General features: G+C 42.6%; 1 protein-coding gene across 1 annotated transcript in view; it reads right to left on the bottom strand.

The window, feature by feature from the left end:
• Window positions 1-201: 201 nt before the first annotated feature.
• Window positions 202-20,399, bottom strand: part of Nucb2 (nucleobindin 2) — a 35,426-nt gene continuing 15,228 nt past the window's right edge. Inside the window, exons 3-14 of the mRNA XM_021167821.1 lie at window positions 18,101-18,244; window positions 15,839-15,946; window positions 14,131-14,257; window positions 13,815-13,918; window positions 12,397-12,582; window positions 12,129-12,219; window positions 11,343-11,401; window positions 11,150-11,242; window positions 7,000-7,089; window positions 4,093-4,263; window positions 772-853; window positions 202-348 (exon numbers count right to left, since the gene is read on the bottom strand). Coding sequence (XP_021023480.1) covers window positions 341-348; window positions 772-853; window positions 4,093-4,263; window positions 7,000-7,089; window positions 11,150-11,242; window positions 11,343-11,401; window positions 12,129-12,219; window positions 12,397-12,582; window positions 13,815-13,918; window positions 14,131-14,257; window positions 15,839-15,946; window positions 18,101-18,244 — 1,263 coding nt within the window. The 3' untranslated portion in view covers window positions 202-340. The remainder of the gene's footprint in view (window positions 349-771; window positions 854-4,092; window positions 4,264-6,999; window positions 7,090-11,149; window positions 11,243-11,342; window positions 11,402-12,128; window positions 12,220-12,396; window positions 12,583-13,814; window positions 13,919-14,130; window positions 14,258-15,838; window positions 15,947-18,100; window positions 18,245-20,399) is intronic.

Here is a 20,399-nt window from a genome sequence, read left to right as displayed (position 1 = left end):
CTCAGAGTGACAGCAGGTTACCCTCAAGCCACCCTCAGAGCTCTTTGTCCTAGCCAATGTCAGTGTCCAGAAATTATGGGATGTGGCCCTTGGACCACTAACAGAAAGAAAGAACAGTGGGAGGAGTGGCTGGGTTTGTTTTTGTCCTTTTCTGGGAGATTTCAATCCTTAAATATCCATGTCAAAAGATAAAAACTTGTGTTCTCACTTAAAAGTCTCTTCCTTTATTCCAAATGTGCTTTAAAGTATTTATTGAGTGGAGAGAAAAGAAAGGATGTTGAAAGATGAAATAGATGTTGAATCAACGGTTTTCTTCCAAGTTCTGGCAGACATCAGGACTTTATGTGTCTGTTCAAAAGAAGTATGCTTGCATTTTAAACATATCTTCCTTTATTCCGAATGTTCTCTTACTTACAAATACATTATTTTACTTTTTAAAGGTATGATTAGCTCATCAGAGACTATAAATTATAAACATGTTCCCTAGTAAGATTAATATAAATGATCATATAAAAATTACAAGTAAATTTGAAATAAATCACTGTGCCAGAATGAAGGCAATTATGTGGTATTTGAGAACTGTTCACCCATGAAATTTTTGGAGAACATTTCAATTTTCTTTAATGTAAATTTCTCTACTCCTTCAAATATATAGAAATATAGCATGAATTATAATCATCTGAATGAAGATAGACTGCATTCAAAATGAAGATGGATATCAATTCATAAAGGTTTATTTCCCTAAACAAACAAAGAAACAAAATTACATACGTGGCTCAAACTTCAGCTCTCCCGCTGGCCCTGATGGAGCAATGCCTTGTTGAAGTTTCTTCTGTTCCAGCTGCTGTACGGCCTGGGAAGTAGAAACAAAATATAAAGGTACTGCTTGATATTTTGGGTCATAGATGCAATCTTTGGCTAGGCTTAACAACCTGAGTCTTTTTTCTAGAACACTCTCCTATCATACCCTGGATATGAATGCTGGGTGAATGTTGTCTGACTTCACATAGACTCAGAGCGGAAGGTAGCTCGTGAGATGGGCTTTAAGGCAGAGTCCACTGTGGGTCATCGGTTCCCTGGGGGTCCCTAGCAGCTCTTCCTCCAGCCTGAGGGTGTGCCAGTTACTTTCATACACATTCAGTTACCCCTCTGACAAAGATCTAACCTCACAGTCTCCCAGCTCTGTGGTGCATACCTCCAGTCCCAGCACTGGGGAGGAGAGGCCAGAAGGTCAAGAGATCAAGACTATCTTCACTATACAGAGTTTGAGGCCAGCCCTAACTACAGGAAACCTTGTCTCAAAAGCCAATTAAAACAATCAATTTGGTCTCTTGGGTAGATCTGCTTTATGAGAATTATTAAGTAATGATTTTCCTTACTCAAGGATTAAATAATGCTGTCCCGAAACACTCACAGTTGCTTAACATACCTAGTTTGTTTTTTTGTTTTGTTTTGTTTTGTTTTGTTTTGTTTTGTTTTGTTTTACATGAATGTCGGGTAATCCCCATAAGTTTTTAGAAAAGGCAACCTGGTCCCTTAACAAACTGTAATCAAGATTTGAAACAAGGTTGAGAGGGCCTTCTAAACAATACTGGTTTTTTTAATCCAGTCTGGCCAGCTGATGACACTCCTGCTTGGCTCTGTTCTTGGGGCTGTGCATCGTTAACGCTCTGGTCTCATTCACTGGGAAAGGTCTAATAGCCTTAAAGTTACCGGTGGCAGAGTTTGGGGTATAAACAGGTAGGGCAAGTCTCTGACCAGGCAATAAGGAAACCCACCTAAGATTACTTAAGGAGATTTTAGTCTTTTAATGGCCCTGCTAATGATGTTCAAATGCAGAAGCTCCAGGTGAAGCTTTGACCATCAGAAAGCACAGTAAGACAGAGCCAGGGTAGGATGAGTAACATTGACTGTAAACTTGACAAGAGAAGGTCTACAGCTATCTAGAAGATAAAGCTCAGGGCGTGTCTGTGAGGAACTTTCCAGATTGAGTCAATGGGTGTGGGAAAAGCTACTGTATGTATGGGTGTTGCCGTTCCGTGGATTGGGGTCCTGGACTGCATAAAAAGGAGAGAGCAAGCCAGGTACCTCCCTCCAGCTGTCTTTGCTCCCTGATTACAAATACAGCACAACCAGGTGCCTCATTACTACCCAGCATGCCTTCCTTCCACGACAGGCTGCACCCTCAACTGTAAGCCAAAACAAACCCTCCTTCCTGTAAGTTAAATCCCACCTGGTACTGTCACAGCAACACAGAGTGTAACCAATACAATTTGTCTCCATGAGTTTTCACCCCACCCTAATCTTGTTTATCTTGAAGACAAAGCATGTGTAGGTCAGAAGGTCCCCTCAGATGGGCTGACAAAACTGGCTGAATCCAAGATGGCTGTCAGAGTGAATGTCAGACAGCCTCTGAGTTCCTATCATGCCATAGGCATGCTGAAGGACACACCTCTCAGGGCCAGGACAGTTGGCGAGTGTCGTGGAAGGAGCCATAACAGGAACAAAAAGAGGTGGCGCCCAGATTTCTGGAAAATCTATACTTATACCCAGAAAGGACATGGACATCCCTTTTGTTAGGCCAGAGGTTTGGGGACAAAGCCAGGATGGCATGGGCTAAGAGGTCCCTACCCCTGTCTTCTGACCGGGAACCTGTGCTTCCAAAAGCCTGTGCAAAATACTGGACAAAGCCAGCTCCTAGTTCCAGGTTCCAAAGTGACCAATGGCCCTAAATTCACCCCAGTACCTCACTATTGCACCACTGCCTCCCTCCCCTCCCCTTTAAGAAGCCCCTACCCTAACCCCCCCGCAGACTGGGAAAGTTGATTACTCATTTTGCCTCACTTTTCCTGCTCTTGGCCAAAGATAAAAGTTGTTTGCATTGCTCAGCTAGCGTGACACGTTCTCAATGATCCCACAACTCCAAAACTGAAAACGTGTATCAAAACTAGTTTCAAAACACACAAAAATTTAAAATGTGACAGCTTAGTAGTTCATCAAGGCATACTATAAAAACACAAGGTGCCGGGTGTGGTGGCGCACGCCTTTAATCCCAGCACTCAGGAGGCAGAGGCAGGCGGATTTCTGAGTTCGAGGCCAGCCTGGTCTACAAAGTGAGTGCCAGGACAGCCAGGGCTACACAGAGAAACCCTGTCTCGAAAAACCAAACCAAAAAAAAAAAAAAAAAAAAAAAAAAAAAAAAAAAAAAAAAACACAAGGTTAGCTTGATATTAAGGATCGGAAGTTCCAGGCCAACCCTGGCTACCTGAGAACTTGGAATAAATGAATAATCAAAACACCACCACCACAAGATGGTTATGGTGCACGCCTTTAGTCCCAGGACTCTAGAAGCAAAAGCAGATGGATCTCTGGAGGCCAGCTAGCCTGGTCTACACATCAAATTCCAGGGCGGCTAAGATAACATAGAGAACATAGAGTTTGAGCCAACCTGATCTACATAGTGAGTCCCAAGACAGACAAAGCTACACAGAGAAACCATGTCTCTTTGGGTTCTTTGTTTTGGTGGTGGTGGTGGTTTGGAGTTTTGCTTTGTTTTCTTTTGGAAGGGGGGGTTGGTGGTTTGTTTATTTGTTTTAATCTTTGTTTTTGTGAGACAGAGTTTCTCTGTATAGCCCTACCTGTCTTGGAACAAGCTCTGTAGACCAGGCTGACTTTAAACTCACAGAGATTCACCTGCCTTTGCCTCCTGAGTACTGAGATTAAAGGCATATACTGCCATCACCCAGAAACCCTGTCTCAAAAAAGCAAAATATGTATGTAAGTAAGTAAATAAATAAATAAGTAGCACAAAAAACATGAGCTTTTGGCAAAGCATCTAACATCTGGCTTGGATTTCTTGTCCCACTGGAGACCAAGCCCAGGGATGCTGACATGCTAAGAACACTCCCTGCCTCTGAGCTATACCTCCAGCCCCCAATTTGGGGTTTGTTTGTTGCTTGTTTTTGTTTATTTGAGACAGGTTTTACTCTGTGACACAAATGGTAGCTGGGCTCAAGCAATCCTCCTGTCTCAGGCCCTTGGACTCCAGACATGCCCTGAAAGTCCCTGCAAGCCACACCCCTTGGTGTCTACCTGATGATACTCCTGCTTCTGCGCCTCGAGGTGGTCGTGCTGCCGCTGCAGATCCTCCTTCTGCTTCTGCAGCTCTTCTGCCCTCTTCTTAAGCTCGTTCTCTTGAATAGCAATAATGCTTTCATACTCTTTAAGCTCGTCCTCGGTGAATAACTGCTGCTGGTCCAGTGTCTAAAGGAAAGGGAAGTAAAGAAATGGCCAGGAGCACAGAGATGTTTGTGCTCAGCCTGAAAATTCCAGAGTCACCACTGTACAAAAGAATAATATATGTAACACACTTTGGGGCAAAATAATAAAATACATGTTAACAAGGCATGGTGGTTCATCCCTATAATGGCCTCCAGTTCAAAGTCAGCTCGAGCTAGAGTGAGTTCCAGTCCAGCCTGGGCCATAAAATCCTCTCAAAATACAAAACAAACAAGTGAAAAGGATGCATGCCCAAGTTAGTTGATATGGCATCCAGAACATCCTGGGCTACGAGCGACCAGAAGTGAGTGGGAGTGAATGGGTGGGCGGGTGGGTAAACAGAAACGAACGATGGGAGAAAAAAGTATGCTTATCGGTCATTTCTTTTTAACTAATTGATTTGCTATATTTTAAATATTTATTTTATGTTATGTGTACATGTGTGCGTGACTGAGTATATTTATGGTACCATATGCATGCCTGGTGCCTGTAGAGGCCAGAAGAGGGTGCTGAATCCTATAGAACTGGAAGTATAGGCAATTGTAAGTCACCTTGTGCGTATAGGAAACCCAGCCAAGGTTCTCCACAGGAGCAGCAAATGTCCTTAACCACTGGGCGGTCCCTCCAACTCCTGTTCATACTTTTAAAAACTGTTTCCTTTCTGATCTTTGGAGACAGAGTCTCATATAGTTCAGGAAGGCCGTAAACTTGCTGTGTACCTGGTGATGACACCTTGACCCTGATCGTACTGCCTCCACCTTCTATGTGCTGAGATATAGGCACACATGACGGCACATGGACTATATGTCCTTTATATTTATTTGTGTTACTGGAGACCGAACATAGGTAGGACCCTGCACACGACCATGGCGTATTCCTGAGCTACACTCCCCACTTCCCTTTTTACCACCACCACTCTCTTTTCACTTTCTGCTTTGACAAGGTTTTACCAATTTGCCCAGGGTGGCCCTGAACTAATTCTGTAGCTCAGGGATAGCCTTGAATTTAGAGCAGTGTTCCTATCTCAGTCTCTGGAGAGTACCTGGGCCAATAGATTTACATCACCATTTGAGCTTCTTCTATAGATGGAGAGTAGAGGTGGCTGAACAATGCATAGGCCAGAGAAGACATGGGTGTCCTACTCTATCTCTTTAGACAGGGTCTTTGAACTTGGAGCTAGTCTGGCTGACCGCAAATCCCAGCAGTCCTCCCCCTTTGCCCCTCCCCCAGCTGCAGGATTACAGGTGTGTGTGACCACGCCTGACTTTTCACGTGGATTCTGCAGATTTGAACACCAGTTCTCACACTTGCACACCAAACATTCTGACCCCCTGAGCTATCCTCCCAGGCCCCAGCTTCTTTTATAATAGCAATAAAATATTGGAGGACAGGTCCAGGGGCTTATGCTTGTAATCCCAGCCCTCAGGAGACTGAGGCAGGAAGGCTATTTCAAGGGTGAGGTTGAAACACAGTCTCAGAAAACAAAAACATGATGGTGCATGCCTGTGATCACAGCACGTGGGAGGTGAGGCAGGGAAATCTGTTAAGGCCATCCTTGGCTACAAGGCCATCCTTGGCTACATGAGACATAGCTTCAAACAACAGTCATGAAAATGTATCTATACAGTGTAACAGCTGACTTTCCTACTTACACCCCAGTTACTGAAATAACGACCCCTAGTTAAATTATTTATGAAAAAATGCCTAGATAAGCTTGATCTTATTCCCCAACTAGCTTATAACTTAATTAATCTGTTTATTCTATTCTATGAATGCTACATGGCTAGTTGTCTCTCTCAGTTTTTTAATGCATCTGTCTCCTCAGATTTCCAGGCAAATCTGTTCCTGCACCTAACTCTATCCTGGAGTCCTCTCTTCCTACAAGAATTTCCACCGATTACTTCCTTATGCTAATAGGCCATCAGCTTTTTATTGACTGGTGATGCTTCCACACCGTACACAAGACAGTCTCTCTACAGTAAAGACAGCTCAGTGGGTCCTTTAATTTAATCCTAAAATGTACCTATGTTTTAATTTTTCAGTGGTGATTTTATTTTTTTTAAAGATTTATTTATGTATATGAATGAGTATACTGTTGCTGTCTTCAGACACACCAGAAGAGGGCATCAGATCTCATTACAGATGGCTGTGAGCCACCATGTGGTTGCTGGGAATTGAACTCAGGACCTCTGGAAGAGCAGTCAGTGCTCTTAACCGCTAAGCCATCTCTCCAGCCCTCAGTGGTGATTTTATATTTAGCAAATGTATACTTTTTAAAAGGTTTCTAATTTGAGCAGTTCGGAACACTGGCCACTCTTGCAAAGGACCCAGGTTCGGTCCCTAGAACCCCCATGATGGCTCACAATTGTCTATAAGTCCAATTCCAGGAAATTGGATACCCATTTTCCACCTCTTCAGGCACCAAGTATGCACAGGGTATACATGTATGTATACAGGCACAGATACACATAAAATAAAAATAAATAAATCCTTTTTTTAAAAAAAAGATTTCTAATTTTACACAGTATGATCATAAAAAAGATAAATTGCTAGAACGTTTTCCAAGGAGACAAGGAACTATTATTTTATAGTGACACTTTATATCAAGCATGAATACTGTAAAATTACACAAACAAACATAATGAGGAATGACAGTTAAAGCAGGACCCAATGGGACAGAGCTTCTAGAACCTCATGTCCCTGTAAAGTTGGCCTTGTTACCTCCCAGCTATCAGGCTCCAGGAATTCTTTCTTCTCTGTAGCTCTAAGGAATTCCTCCAGAGTCACCAATCGGTCTTTGTTGTTATCAATCTGATTAGAGGGAAATACAAAGGCAACATAAATAAATCTTCCATATTTTTAAGGTATAAATCTTCTTAGGAATGCTACTTTGTAAACATTCAGCTAATTATTATTATTATTATTAGGAACAGGTTAACATACACAGAAACAGGAAGGAAAATGAAGAAAAGTACTCCATTTTCATAGAATAAAGAAAAACATCTTCCTCTTCTATCAGAATTAAAACTTGAAAATGCAAGCTATCCATCTACCTGATATGCTCAAGACCAGCACACTGGCTGGTTAGGTTGTTCTGGCCAGTGCCTTCACCACAATAAATATAATCCAGCTAGACCCAAGTGCTTAGACAAGAAAAATCCACCACTCAGGAACAGCTGTAAAAGCCAAGAATAAAGCAGGTAAGGTTAAGATGCTCAACATACTGGTTGCTCAGGCATGGGGATATGCTTCCCAAGACAGGGCCTCAGTATGTATGGATCTGGCTATGAAGACCAGTTTGGCCTGACCTTCTGGTGGTTCTTCTGCCTCTGCCTATCAAGTGCTGAGATCAGAGGCATGTGTGGTGGTCTAAAGAAGAATGGTTCCCATAGGCTCATATATTTAAAAGCTTTGTCACAGGGATGGCAACAGTGGCACTATCTGAGAAGGATTAAGAGGCGTGCCTATGTTGGAGTGGACGTGGCCTTGTTGGAGGAAGTGTGTCACTGGAAGTGGACTTTGAGGATTCAAAAACCCAAGCCAGACCCAGTGTCTCACTCTTTCTGTCTGCAGATCATGATGTAACTTTCAATTACTCCTCCCACACCATGTCTGCCATATGTGCCATTATGTTCTCTGCCATGATCATTCATTCGTGTGTGTGTGTGTGTGTGTGTGTGTGTGTGTGTGTATGTGTGAGAGAGAGAGAATTGTCTTGGCCATGGTGTCTCTTCAAAGTAACAGAGCAATGACTAAGACAGTGTGTATGTACCACCACACCTGATCTGCCTGATTCAACTCTTTTTTTTAAGAAATATATCTAAACCATACTACAAATATATCTAAGCAGAAGTCAGTGGCCTCTCTAAGTCCTCTTCAATGCACAGTGTACAGTTCTTGGCAAACTCAATTACAATGGTGAACTTTAATGACCAAACAAATTCATTTGACACTGGGGCTATAAGACAGGGTCTCATTGGCAGTCCAGGCTAACCTCCACTCTACAGAGGCCCCAGTTCAGCACTGAAAGAGCAATAGTCCCAAGGAAACCACTGAAGCCAAACAGCAGCTACCCTGGGGCTGGAGAGAAGGCATAGCACTTAAGAGCATTTACTGTACTTGAAGAAGACTGGGGTTCAATTCCCAGAACCCTCTTGGTGGTCACAACTTCCTGTACTTCTACTTCCGGTCTATAGAGCACATGCGCTGATAGAGGGTGTTGTGGTCACCCAAGGAATGGACGAGAGCATGAAGACGACCATGGCCAAGGACAGGCCCAGCCACTGACATATTCATACTGGGGATTCCAGGGACTCGAAGAAGATGGTGTGGACTGTACCAGCGTGCCAAGAGCCAACTGCTATGAGGTCACACTGCATTGGTCAGCACTGCACTGGCCAGCGCAGGATGGATGGCCCTGAGACAGAGGAGGCTACAGCACAAGCAGCATAGGTTATGGAGAAAATAAAAGATCATGTCTGCCCTCTGGTGGAGGGAGTGATCCAGTACAGAGATGAAACCTGACCAAAGAGACACAGGGGCGTCAACAGCAGGAGTCTTTGAAGAGAGAGACTAGTATTCTTCCTGTATGAAGGAAAGGGCTTTCAACAGGAGCAGTAGCCATGATTACCCACATAGCAGATGCAAGGCAAAATGAACGGGCAGAAAGGAAGAGGGCCTGGAGGATTTGGTGGGAAAGATGGGCTGGTTGCTCCTCTGTAAAGCACTGGAAGAAAGGGAAGAAGAAGAGGGGCATTTTGAGGTCTTAAGAACAAAGAATAGGAATGGGGGAATTAATGGACCAGGGATTAGCATGTCCAGGCAGAGGTCGTCTTAGTGATCTGGGGTCGCAGCCTGGATTTAGTGAGCCAGTTAGCATGCTTTTGCGTTAGTCTCCATCACGTGTCTCCGTTCCTGTACGGGAGCAGGCGGGTGGGTGGGGGTGCACAGCAGGGTCACACACTAGAACAAACACTGTGCCTAGGCACCTGTCCTGCTCACACCTGCCAGGCACTTAACGACAGTACCTCACAGGGTGCTGTTTCTAGAATCCCAAGTCATGGGAGAAAGAAAAACTCACTCACAAGGAAAGTTTTTTAAAAGTCAGTTGCTCTAAAAGACAGAAATTCAAATTTTAGGTCTCTGTGATGGTTTGTGTTGTTACTGTAATTATTGCTCCAATCCTATAACAAACAGGGTTCTACATCCCTGCCTTCAGCTCAGCATGTGCTGCTGAGACAGCCTGTGAGAGGTGCCATTCTCTCCTCACTGACTGGAAACACTTCAGGCAGTGGGAAGTGAGCAGACATGGGCCTTGGCACAGCTGGGCATCGGTCTTACACTCCGTGATCGGGCCTTGAGCTGCTCATGTTCCTTATGTCATCCAGTGAGGGATCGCTCCTGAAGCCTGGGAATATAGGACACGGAAGAGCCAAAGCACGCTAGGCACAAGCTCAGCTGAGCCAGCCCTACCTTCTTGTACCCTTGAAGCACATGGAAGGCAAACAAGATGTAAATACTTGGTTGTCATAATTATTAAAGTAACAGAACTCGGAGGACTTTTTAGCATAGGCTAAGTATCCATTATCCAAAATGTGGGGGAACAGAAGTGGTTTTAAATTTTAGATTTGTTTTAATTAATTAATTTTGGATGTGATCTCAGCACATGAGAGGCACTTGCAGGAGGATCTCTGTGAGTTTAAGACCAGTCTGGTCTACAAAGAGAGTTCTGGGACACCAGAGCTACACAAAGAAACCCTGTTTCAAACCTTACCCTACCCCGACCCCCATGCCAAAAATTTTTGAGATATTTGCAAAAACATAATGAGGTATCTTGGGATGGAACCAATTAAATAGGAAGTGGAACTATTAGCCTTGTTGGCTAGGTGTGGCTTTGTATGAGGAAGTGCATCACTAGGGGTGGGCTTTGAGGTCTCAGACACTCAAGTCTAGCCAGTGTGTCACTGTCACTTCCTGTTGCCTGCAGATCCAGATGTAGAATTGTCAGATTCTCCAGCACGGTGTCTGCCTGCACACTACCAAGATGATAATGGACTAAACCTTTGAACTGTAGACCAACCCCAAGTAAATGTTTTCCTTTATAAGAGTTGTCTTGGTCATGGTGTCTCTTCACAGCAATAGAAACTCTAATAAGGACAGACCCCAAAATAAAATTAATTTATGGTTCATGTATACAACTTATACATATAGCTTGAAGGCAATGTTATACAAAAAATAATTTTGTGCAAGAAACATGAAAAATTCATGGTATAGGCTTTCCCACATCTTGCATATTTATCAGTGATCAAAAAGTATTGAATTTTGGAGCATTCTGGGTTTCTGACAAGGGCTTTCCAACTCATAAAAGCTTATCTACATTTAAAAAATATTAAGTATACATCATTGTTTTTTCACTACCCCAAATGTTTATTGCTAATATATAGTAGCAGCATTGCCTTATAAAATATTTAAAGTGGCCACAAATTATTTTGTTAAGGAAATCTAGTATAATACTGTGGTCACAAATACAAAATCCAATTAAATACTTATTTTGGGGGCTGGAGAGATGACTCAGTGACTCAAGGCACTTGCTGCTCTTGCAGAGGACACAGGTTCAGTTCCCAGTACCCACATGGGCTCTCACAACTGTCTTTAATTCCAATTCCAGGAGGTAAGGAGTGTTCTTCTGTCCTTCTCAGGTACCAGGCAGGCACAAATGCACATATGTACATACAGGCAAACACTCATGCACATAAAATGAATAAATCTAAGGAAATACTGACTGCATGTTTATTCCTCCATCTTGTGATACAAATTACTGCAAGAACTTGACTAATGGAAGACTGGGGCACACCTTAACCTTACAGCATACCTCACTCATGACATGTTCTCTCATCCTGAGCCTCTCCTCTTCCATTTCTATCATATCGTCCTCTGCATTTTGTGGGTTATACACTTTCTCCAACTGAAAAAAAGAAAATGAGAAGACCTAACATTAAAGAAGATGGGGTGACCGAGGAGAACAAGGCAGACCCAACCGACTGAGGATGTTAACGACCACTTACCTCTTTTGTGAATAGTGCTTCTAATTCTTGTTCATCCAGGAATCCATCGTTGTTAACATCTAAAGTTCAATAGTTACAAATGCAAAAGCAGATTTGATTCCTTCGGAGAGTAAATACTTAAGAAACAATTACAATGGTTTGCAGTAGTTCTGAGTAAAGCGACAATCGGCTGCAGGGTGGGGCTTCAGCTTTCTCATGAGGCCTCAGATCAGTCCAGGGGACAACTATATAGTTACAGTTCATTAACATGTTTTAGAAGAGTATGTATTATCTACTTCTTTCCAAAGAGATAGAGCAGTATCTACAAGAATAAAAAAGTAGCTAAAACAAAATTTAAGCACGGTCTCGCTATATATCCCCAACTGGCCTGGTACTCACTATGTAGTCCAGGATAACCTGTGCAGTAATCCTCCTGCCTCAGCTTCCCAAGTGCGGGGATTATAGGTGTCACCACCATATCAGCTTAGTAAATTGTAGTTATGTCATGAAAAGTGTGTTAGGTATTACTTAACCAGCCACAGAACTAGCTCCAGTCTGCAGACTGCATTGGGGTAAGTCATACAATGGCTCAGTACTAAATGTGGGCAGACAGACACAACTATGATCTAAGATAGTTTCTGAGACCAGCTAATGAACTATTAATAATCTCAGTTGAAGGGAAAACTCTAAATGTAACTACTGGTTGAACTCAACAGCAAGCCATCACAGTAATCAGTTATAAGTATATCAAATACAGACTTTTCAAACAGCAGGTATAAATATCAATATTTGTATCAAATCTATTACCATGTAATTTGAAAAATGTCTTGGGGTCAAAGTCATTAGGGTCCAATCCATCAGTCTCTTCCCAAACCTCTTTTAGTTGATCTTTGCTTCCCTGTGAACCAATTTTAAGAAAGTGCTCAAAACAAAACATAATCTATGTATAGAGACTCAAAAAATACATCTGAGGAACTTTTCAGAATTAAGACTCAAGATTTTATATGCTAAACTTAGGACAAAATTCTGCTACAAAAATCATCTAGGCATGACTTCTATGAATCACAGTCCTTACGGGATGATTAACTTTGGGGTGGTCTTCATGCTTCCTCTTCATCTCTTCAAACTTAGACTCCTCTTCTTTCCTCTTCTCCTCACTCAGCGTTTTTAAATACTCTCTACGCTCGTGTTCCTTCATCATCTCGTACTTCTTAAACTCTTCATGCCGAGTCCGGTCATATTGCTCCAGATCCGCGGTAGCCTAGAGCACAACACGTGAACATCAACGTGCGAGCGAGAAGTGTTATGTGCCATTCTTTTTTCTTTCTCTCACACTATGTGTGTGGTGTGCATTCCAGTGTACATGTGTGTTCACATGTGTGTGGGCATCTGTGTGCAGGTGCATGTGAAGGCATGAGGTTGATGCTGGGGGGTCTTACTTGATGGCTCCCTACCTTATTCACTGAGGCAGGGTCTCTCAACTGAGCCCAGAGCTATCTCCCCAAAACAAAATAAAATAGCTTTTAGAAATACCCTGAGCTCTCTAACAGACGTATGGAGAGTAAAACCAACAAACACTGGACTATTCGAAGCAAGCAAAATATAAACTGATCTCAAAAAGAAGAAACTGGGTCAAATGTGGACATGGCAGGAAATGAAAGTGGTCGTCAACAGCTATTTCATTGAGTTTCATAACTGCCCAACTAAAACATCTAGCTTGTCAATTTCTCTCATAACTAATATAATAGGTCCACAAACTCTCATCTAAAACTGCCTGGGCCAACCAGATATGGTAGCTCATACTAGTATTCCCAGCATGCATGAATCCCAAACATGCATGAAATTCTGAGTTATACTCCTACACAAATACAATACATAATCATACAATAAAATAATAGTAATAAATGTTACTATTTATAATTGTAGCATATATAAAATAAATATATCCAGGTGTGGCCTTGGATTTTTAAAATACAGTGCTAAGCTTCTTGCATGATAGACAGATATTCCAATAAATGAGCCAATTTCTCCCAATCTTTTTTTTTATTACTATGACATCCAAGCTAGATGTCATAGTAATAAAATTATTAAGGGATTTTTCAAATTTTAGGGCACAGGGAGGAAGGGCAAATGGAGATGGAGAGAGAGACTTCAGTGACACCGCATTGTGCCAAGAAATACTAAGAAACACTGAGCTGACAAAGGAAACTGAGTCTCCCATAGAACCTTCGTAGGCAGGACTTCTTTACAGAGTCTAAATAAAACCTACAGATACCATGGAGACTAGCTAGTTCAAGCCTGGTTCAGTTTTCACAGAATTTGGGATTTGGAGGTGTGGATGGATGATGTGCACCATGTTAGTCCTGATATCTGTAGTGAGAAAGCTTCAAGCCCAGAGCATATGAAAGTTAGGTTCCCACTTCATTGAGATTATCTGCAAATCACAGATCCTCAAAGGAACAGAAAGACCCCGTCTTGGGGGCGTATCCTTACTGCTTTGATTAGCATATCCAAATCTCTGGATTCAAATGTGTTAGGATTCTGGTGGTTCAGGTGTTCAAACTGCTTCAGAAGAAGGTGGTGATTCATGCCAGTATCTGCAACAGCGTAAGAAAACAGCAAGTATCAGCCTCAGAGGACACCTAACAGTAACCCCTGGCTCTACACACAGGCACATATGAGTGTGCACACACTACTCATGTAAACACATGAACACATACATACCACAAATATAAAGGATGCTGTCACCTAACATAAGACCCTTCACGAGCCAACACTGAAAGCATCCTCCCATCTGTCCAGCACCTACCTTGAAGGGCATCCAGCTTAGCTTTGATAAGCATCCGCAGTCTTCCTACTTCTTGCCTCTTCAGTTCATCCAGTCTCGTCCTCACTTTGTGACTTACTAAGTCCAGCTCTTGACTCAGCCTCCCGCTCTGTCAACAAAACTAATAAATTAGTTTTATCTAGTACATTTTACTTTATACCTGATGTAATGGAGAAAAATAGCATTATAGGAACTGGAGAGACAGCTCAGCAATGAAGACCACAGGCTGCTCTTCCAGAAGACCTCAGTACCCACATGGTAGCTCACAAACACCTGGAACCCCAGATCCAGAGGATCCAACACCCTAGCTGACATCTATGGACACTGTATGCACATGCACAAACACACATAAGAAAAACACTCACACATTAACATTTAAAACATATTTTTAAATAGCATTCTCTTAAATTGGTAATAGTTTGACTGGATACATTTTACATTATACAAGTACTCCTTTTATTTCATTGGGCATGATGACTATAATCCTAGCACCTGAGAGGTGGGGGCAGGAACTAAGAAGTCCAAAGCTACCTTCAGCTTCATACCAGCCTAGTCTACATGAAACCCTGACTCAAAAAAAAAAAAAAAAAAGACTGGGAGAACTTGGCTCATTTATTAGCATATCTGTCTATCATGCAAGAAGCTTAGCACTGTATTTTAAAAATCCAAGGCCACACCTGTAATCTCAGGCAGAAGGATCAGAAATTCAAAGGCTTTGGCTACATAGTGAGCTAGAGTCCAGCCTGAATGTCTGAGTCCCTGCCTCAAAAGACAGAAACAAGCTATTCCTTCAAAGCAGTTCTTTTAAAAGCTAACAACAGAGTGAGCACGTGACCCAGAAATTCCATCCCCAGGACTGTAACTTAAATTCTGAAGCATGTTAACACAACAGCTTCGGCACTGTTGTCCACTGAAGCCTGACTCAGAGTAGCCAAAATAAGCAGAAATAACCCAAATGCCTTATCAACCGGTGAACAGATAAAAATCTACAGCAGCCCTCCTTCAATCCCTAGGACAGGACATTAGTTCCAGGACCTGCACACACACTGAAATCCACGATATGTAAATACCTTATACATGATGCTGCAGCGTCGCATATAACCAATACAAGCTACATTTTCAATGCATATATTACACCTAATGGTATTCTTAGGGTGACGGCAAATGGCTGTCCCTACCATATTAACATAAGACACTGCTCACTACCTCCTCTGTTAATCTGGAACTGACCAGGCCCTAACCTGCTCTTCGCCTTTGAATAACTTCCTGTTCTCCTCAGAACATGATGCAATCCACTACACTTGGTGTACACAGCTCTCTGCCATCTGGCTCCTGACTCCAAAGCCATTATCTGACCACTTGTGGCCTCCACTTCTGAGCCCGGAATCCAGCTCCAGAGTACTTGCTGAACACAGCGTGAGTCACGGCCTTTGCATGTTTGGTTCAGACACCATCAAATCGTCCTTCTATAGTTGAGCTCTGACATGATCTCTGCTGGGAAGAATGACTTCCTCTTCCCACTGCTTCCCACTGGCCACGTGTCTGTCTTCTACACATCTCTGTAATATAACAGCATGGATCCATACGTCCAATCCACTTCTCAGTGTGATTTTCCCCATCTTTTCTACAAAGCTCTTATCTCTAGTATTTAGTTCAGCATGTGCCATGTCCACTGTCAAACTCCACTTACCCTTATCTCCTCTATGTCTGCTTTCTGGAGCTTTTCTCTGAAATGCGGATCTGTTTCCAAGACTTCAATCACTTGCTTGAGGTATTCATCATAATAAAGTCCAGTATCCTTTAATACAAACAGTCACAATTCAGAAAGTTTGCCTTAGTCTGAACAGAAAGACCTGAAAGCAACTCCTGGCAGAATGACACCAAGACAGAATGTTTCTTTGGCAGATGCCATGCAGGAAAAGCTGTGGCAAGCAAGTGAGCTTCCTGGAGGTGGCTCACTGTCTTTTGCATGACTGTGATTGGTATACCCTAGAGAGGCATGGACCCCAGGGACTTTGTCCCAGGATTGCTTCTTGTTGCTGACATATCTCTCATTGCTGTACTCTTCATTTTCTGACATGATATGGCTGGGCAAAGAAATACCCTGTCTGCCTGTAACCTGTTATGATTGATTCCTGGGTATGACCTCACCCTATTGGGCAAATGTCCTGCAGATCAACATGAAAGATGATACACTTTCATGAATTAATGCTGTTTAGAAGTAATGACTTTATAGAATTCCTGATTTGATTAAAATAATTTTAGGAAGTTAGAGTAATTGATAGAAAGTTTAAGGAGATATTTTTAGTTATTTTGCCAAAAGATATAACAAAGTTAGAATCAAGAATAGACTGTGTTCCCCCCTCATAAGACAGTAAGCAAATGTTCCATGAAAAGGGGTAAAATGAGCTTCCATGCACTACGTGGATGAAAAGAGCAGGAGGAAAAAAATAGTCTTGGAACAAATTAATGATTAAAGAAAACATTCATTCTAGGTCAGGTCCAAGGATGAGGCCACAGGTGTGCATCATGATAAAGCAAGGCCATGTACTAGGACTGGGTAATACTATAAAAACTACTGCTTTGAACTTATAATGGGCTTATGAAATGAAAAAGAGATAAAACTACTACTTTGAACTTATAATCAACAATCCTGCTGTAATATTTTATCTTATGTAATATTTTATCTATGTCTGAATGAGGTATTTTTTTCTTACATAGAAAACTTTGTCTTAGGGCATATAAACAGGACTAAAGGAAAAAATAAAGTTGTTGGAGTTTGCTCAATCCACCAAGTGTGTATCTATATAGGCATGTGTGTATGTATATATACATGTGCATGTATGAAATTGATGAAACTTGCTTGTTGAAGCTCCCTTTGCTTCATACTGTGTGTGTGTGTGTGTGTGTGTGTGTGTGTGTGTGTGTGTGATTTTCTCCCTTTTTCTTTCTCAACAGCTCCCTAAGAGTTAAAAGAGTTCAGAGTTTCTCACTGGTCACAGAAAGTTAACAGCCCCAAGTAATGATGTTTCTTTTTTTAATCACTTGCTGCTATCAGCAGGAGGCAATTGCCAGAAGCAGCCAGTTCTGGCCCCAGAAGAGTAAAAGAGTTGAGAATTCCAAGCCAGTAACTAGCAGTGCTGGTCTGGAGCCACCAGAGCCTCCAGCACTGGCTCCCTCTCTTTTCTGTTTTAATTACCCGCAGAGATCAATGGAGGGCCCCAGAGCTACCAGCTTTGGGCCTGCTGCTGACTCTGCATCCCACCTCATTTACCCCTGGTGTCAAAGACAGCTCTTCAACTGTCAAGAGAGAGTTCCAAATAGGGACCAATATCATGGTTTACTACAAAGTAAGTATAAACGTCCTGTAGGGTTTAGAAAGCAAAGTTTTAAGGTTGGGTGTGTGACTAAATGGTAGAGTGGTTGCCAAGAATGCAGAAAGTTCCAGGTTCCATCCTCACCACTGAAAAACAACAGCACAATGGTGTGAATGGGTGTCAGGGGGGTGGGGGAATGTTCTCTCCCATGATCATATATTCCCTCCTTAGGAAATAACAGCATTTCTCTTCTGTTACATTAAAATGTAGTATGATCACTTCTTCTACATACAAACTACGTTAAATAGCATTGGTCAGTGTTATATCACCTGATTCCTGGCCAATGGCTTTTTACTACTGCTTCAGAAATACTTCCTAAATGTGGAACTATACATGCAGTCAACATTAGCAATACTTCACGGCCCCTCCACTGGCCAGGATTAATATTCCATAGTCCATCCACTGGACACAATTAATACTTCATGGTCTGTCCACTGGCCAGGATTAATACTTCACGGCCCCTCCACTGGCCACAATTAACACTTCATGGTCCATCCACTAGCTAGGGTTTCACTGAGTGAGTCTCAGCAGTGATCCTCACTTCTGCTGCCATCATAATCCACCCACGTACTTACTGGTGGCTCTATCCTTGCACTTTCCACCGGCTCAGCGTTGTGTACTTTGGTCTTGTCCACATCTATAGGAACAGCTTCCAGAGCGGTCAGCATGCACGGAACCAAGAGAAAACAGTACTGTACTTGGATGATCCTCCACCTCATCTGAAATGGAGAAGTCATTACAGCAAAGTCCTGGAAAGATGCTGCAAGGCCGGAGACATGCGTTCCCAGTGCCACTTCAATCATATATCCATTCCCAAGAGGCTAAGTGCAAAACAAACACAAACAAACTAACCAAGAAACGCCTCTAGGGAGTGGGGTGAAAACAGATGATAACTTACAAAGCTGACATAATAAATCGCCAAAGCAAGTCAGGGGACCACCCAGCAAGACGGCTGAGTGGGGAAAGGCAAACACACATAAAGTAAATAGGTAAATAAATGCATATAAGAAAACATGATTTTTAAAAAGAAGAAAATCAAAGGAGAGCATGATGAACTGACATGGCCTATCATCCTATACTCTGGAGGCTGAGGCAGGAGGGCTGTAAGCCCGAGGTCCGCATAGGCTATCTGGGAAGACCCTACCTCAAAACAGTCAGAGCCTGGTGTGATGGTGCACAGCTATAAACCCAGCATGTGGGAGGCTGAGTTAGGAAGATCACTGCTGGTCTGAGACCAGTCCGAGCTACACAGTAATTTCCAAGCCAGCCAGGGCACTATAGCAAAAGCCTGTCTCAAAAAACAAAAAAGAGGGAGGGGAGGGTGTTGACAGGAAAGTACAGGAGAAATGTTCAAAAGACAAGAAACGAAACTTCTAGTTCTAAACTGCTTCTAGAGGAAAATATTTGAATATTAGACACGGTGGGCTCAACTCTTACTTCCCAGCACTTGGGAGGCTGAGACAGGAGGACTGGACATGAGTCCAAGGCCAGCCTGAGCCACCTCCTTGAGCTCCAGGCCACTCTGGGTGCAGATTCTTTATATCAATACACAAACAAAAGAAAGTAGCCAATGAGATTGTGATAGAAATAAGGAAAACAAAGAACATGAGCAGGTCAGTGCTAGGGGGAGGGGCAGGGAAAAAGATGGAGACATGAGAGGGTAAAGACAGAAGAAACAGGAGACATAAAACACAGCTTGTTTAACGTGATGGGAGGAATGTACATTTAAATACACATACTTACACACCTGTGACATAAAACCACAAAAGGCGCTATTTGTGAGAAGGGGAGGGGCCAGCAAGAGGAGGACTGGTGGGAAAGGGCAGTATCGTGTACTCAGTATCGAACCAAAGGGGGCAAAGCATATGTATGAAAATGTCATAAGTGAACCCATTATTTTGTACACTAGAACATTTTAATTAAAAAAAAAAAAGCTGAAGGAGAAAAAAAAAGATTACAAAATGCAGTGGTTCACCATCAGATTGCTCACAATTATGTAACTCCAGTTCCAGAGGACTTTCTGGCTTCCTCAGGCACCAGGCATGCATGTGCTGCACTGACACACACAGAGGCAAAACACCCATACACATAGAATTAAAAGTAAACAAATCTTAAATTAATAAATACAACAAAAGGCCCGCAGAGACAATCGACAGTTGAGAGCATTTGCTGCTGTTCAGAGACATCTGGCAACTGACATCTGCCTGCAGCTCCAGCTCCAGGGAATTTGATGCCCTCTTTTGGCCTCTGTGGGCACTGCATGCAAATGTACAGACAGACACAGATCCATGAACATATAAAAGTTAAAAACAAATAAACAACTACAATGAAAGCATTAGTGGAAAACCAGGCAGGCTGTCGAGATGGGTCAGTGGGTAAAGGCATTTTCTATCAAGGCTGACAAACTGAGTTTGGTCCCTGGGACCCATATGATGGCAGGAGAGAACTAACCAATAAAAGCTATCCTCCTGCCTCCACAGGTATCCCATGACCCAAGTGCACACTCAGAGAATAAATGAATGAATGAATGCTTAAAAGACAGCTGGACTGTGATAGTTCGTGTCTTTAATCCCAGCACTTCAGAGGCAGAGGCAGAGTTTGAGGCCAGCCTGGTCTATAGAGATCAAGTTCCAGAACAGGAAGGGCTGCACAGAGAAACCTTGTCTCCAAAAACAGAAACAAAAACAAAAACAAACAACAGCCAATAGTTGCTTTCAATTAAATTGCAGTAAAATACCAAATGGGCCAGGTGTGGTGGCACATCCCTGTAATCACAGAACTCAAGAAGCAAGGGCAAGAGGATTGCAGCAAGATCGTGGCCAGCCTAGTCTACATAGCAAGTTTCAGGCCAATCAGGGCTGCATAGAAGAGACT

The sequence above is a fragment of the Mus caroli genome, chromosome 7, assembly GCF_900094665.2.
Source record: "Mus caroli chromosome 7, CAROLI_EIJ_v1.1, whole genome shotgun sequence".
Classification (NCBI taxonomy): Eukaryota; Metazoa; Chordata; class Mammalia; order Rodentia; family Muridae; genus Mus; species Mus caroli.
The sequence above is the reverse complement of the archived record's forward strand: the minus strand, read 5'-3'. Positions and strand labels throughout refer to the sequence as shown.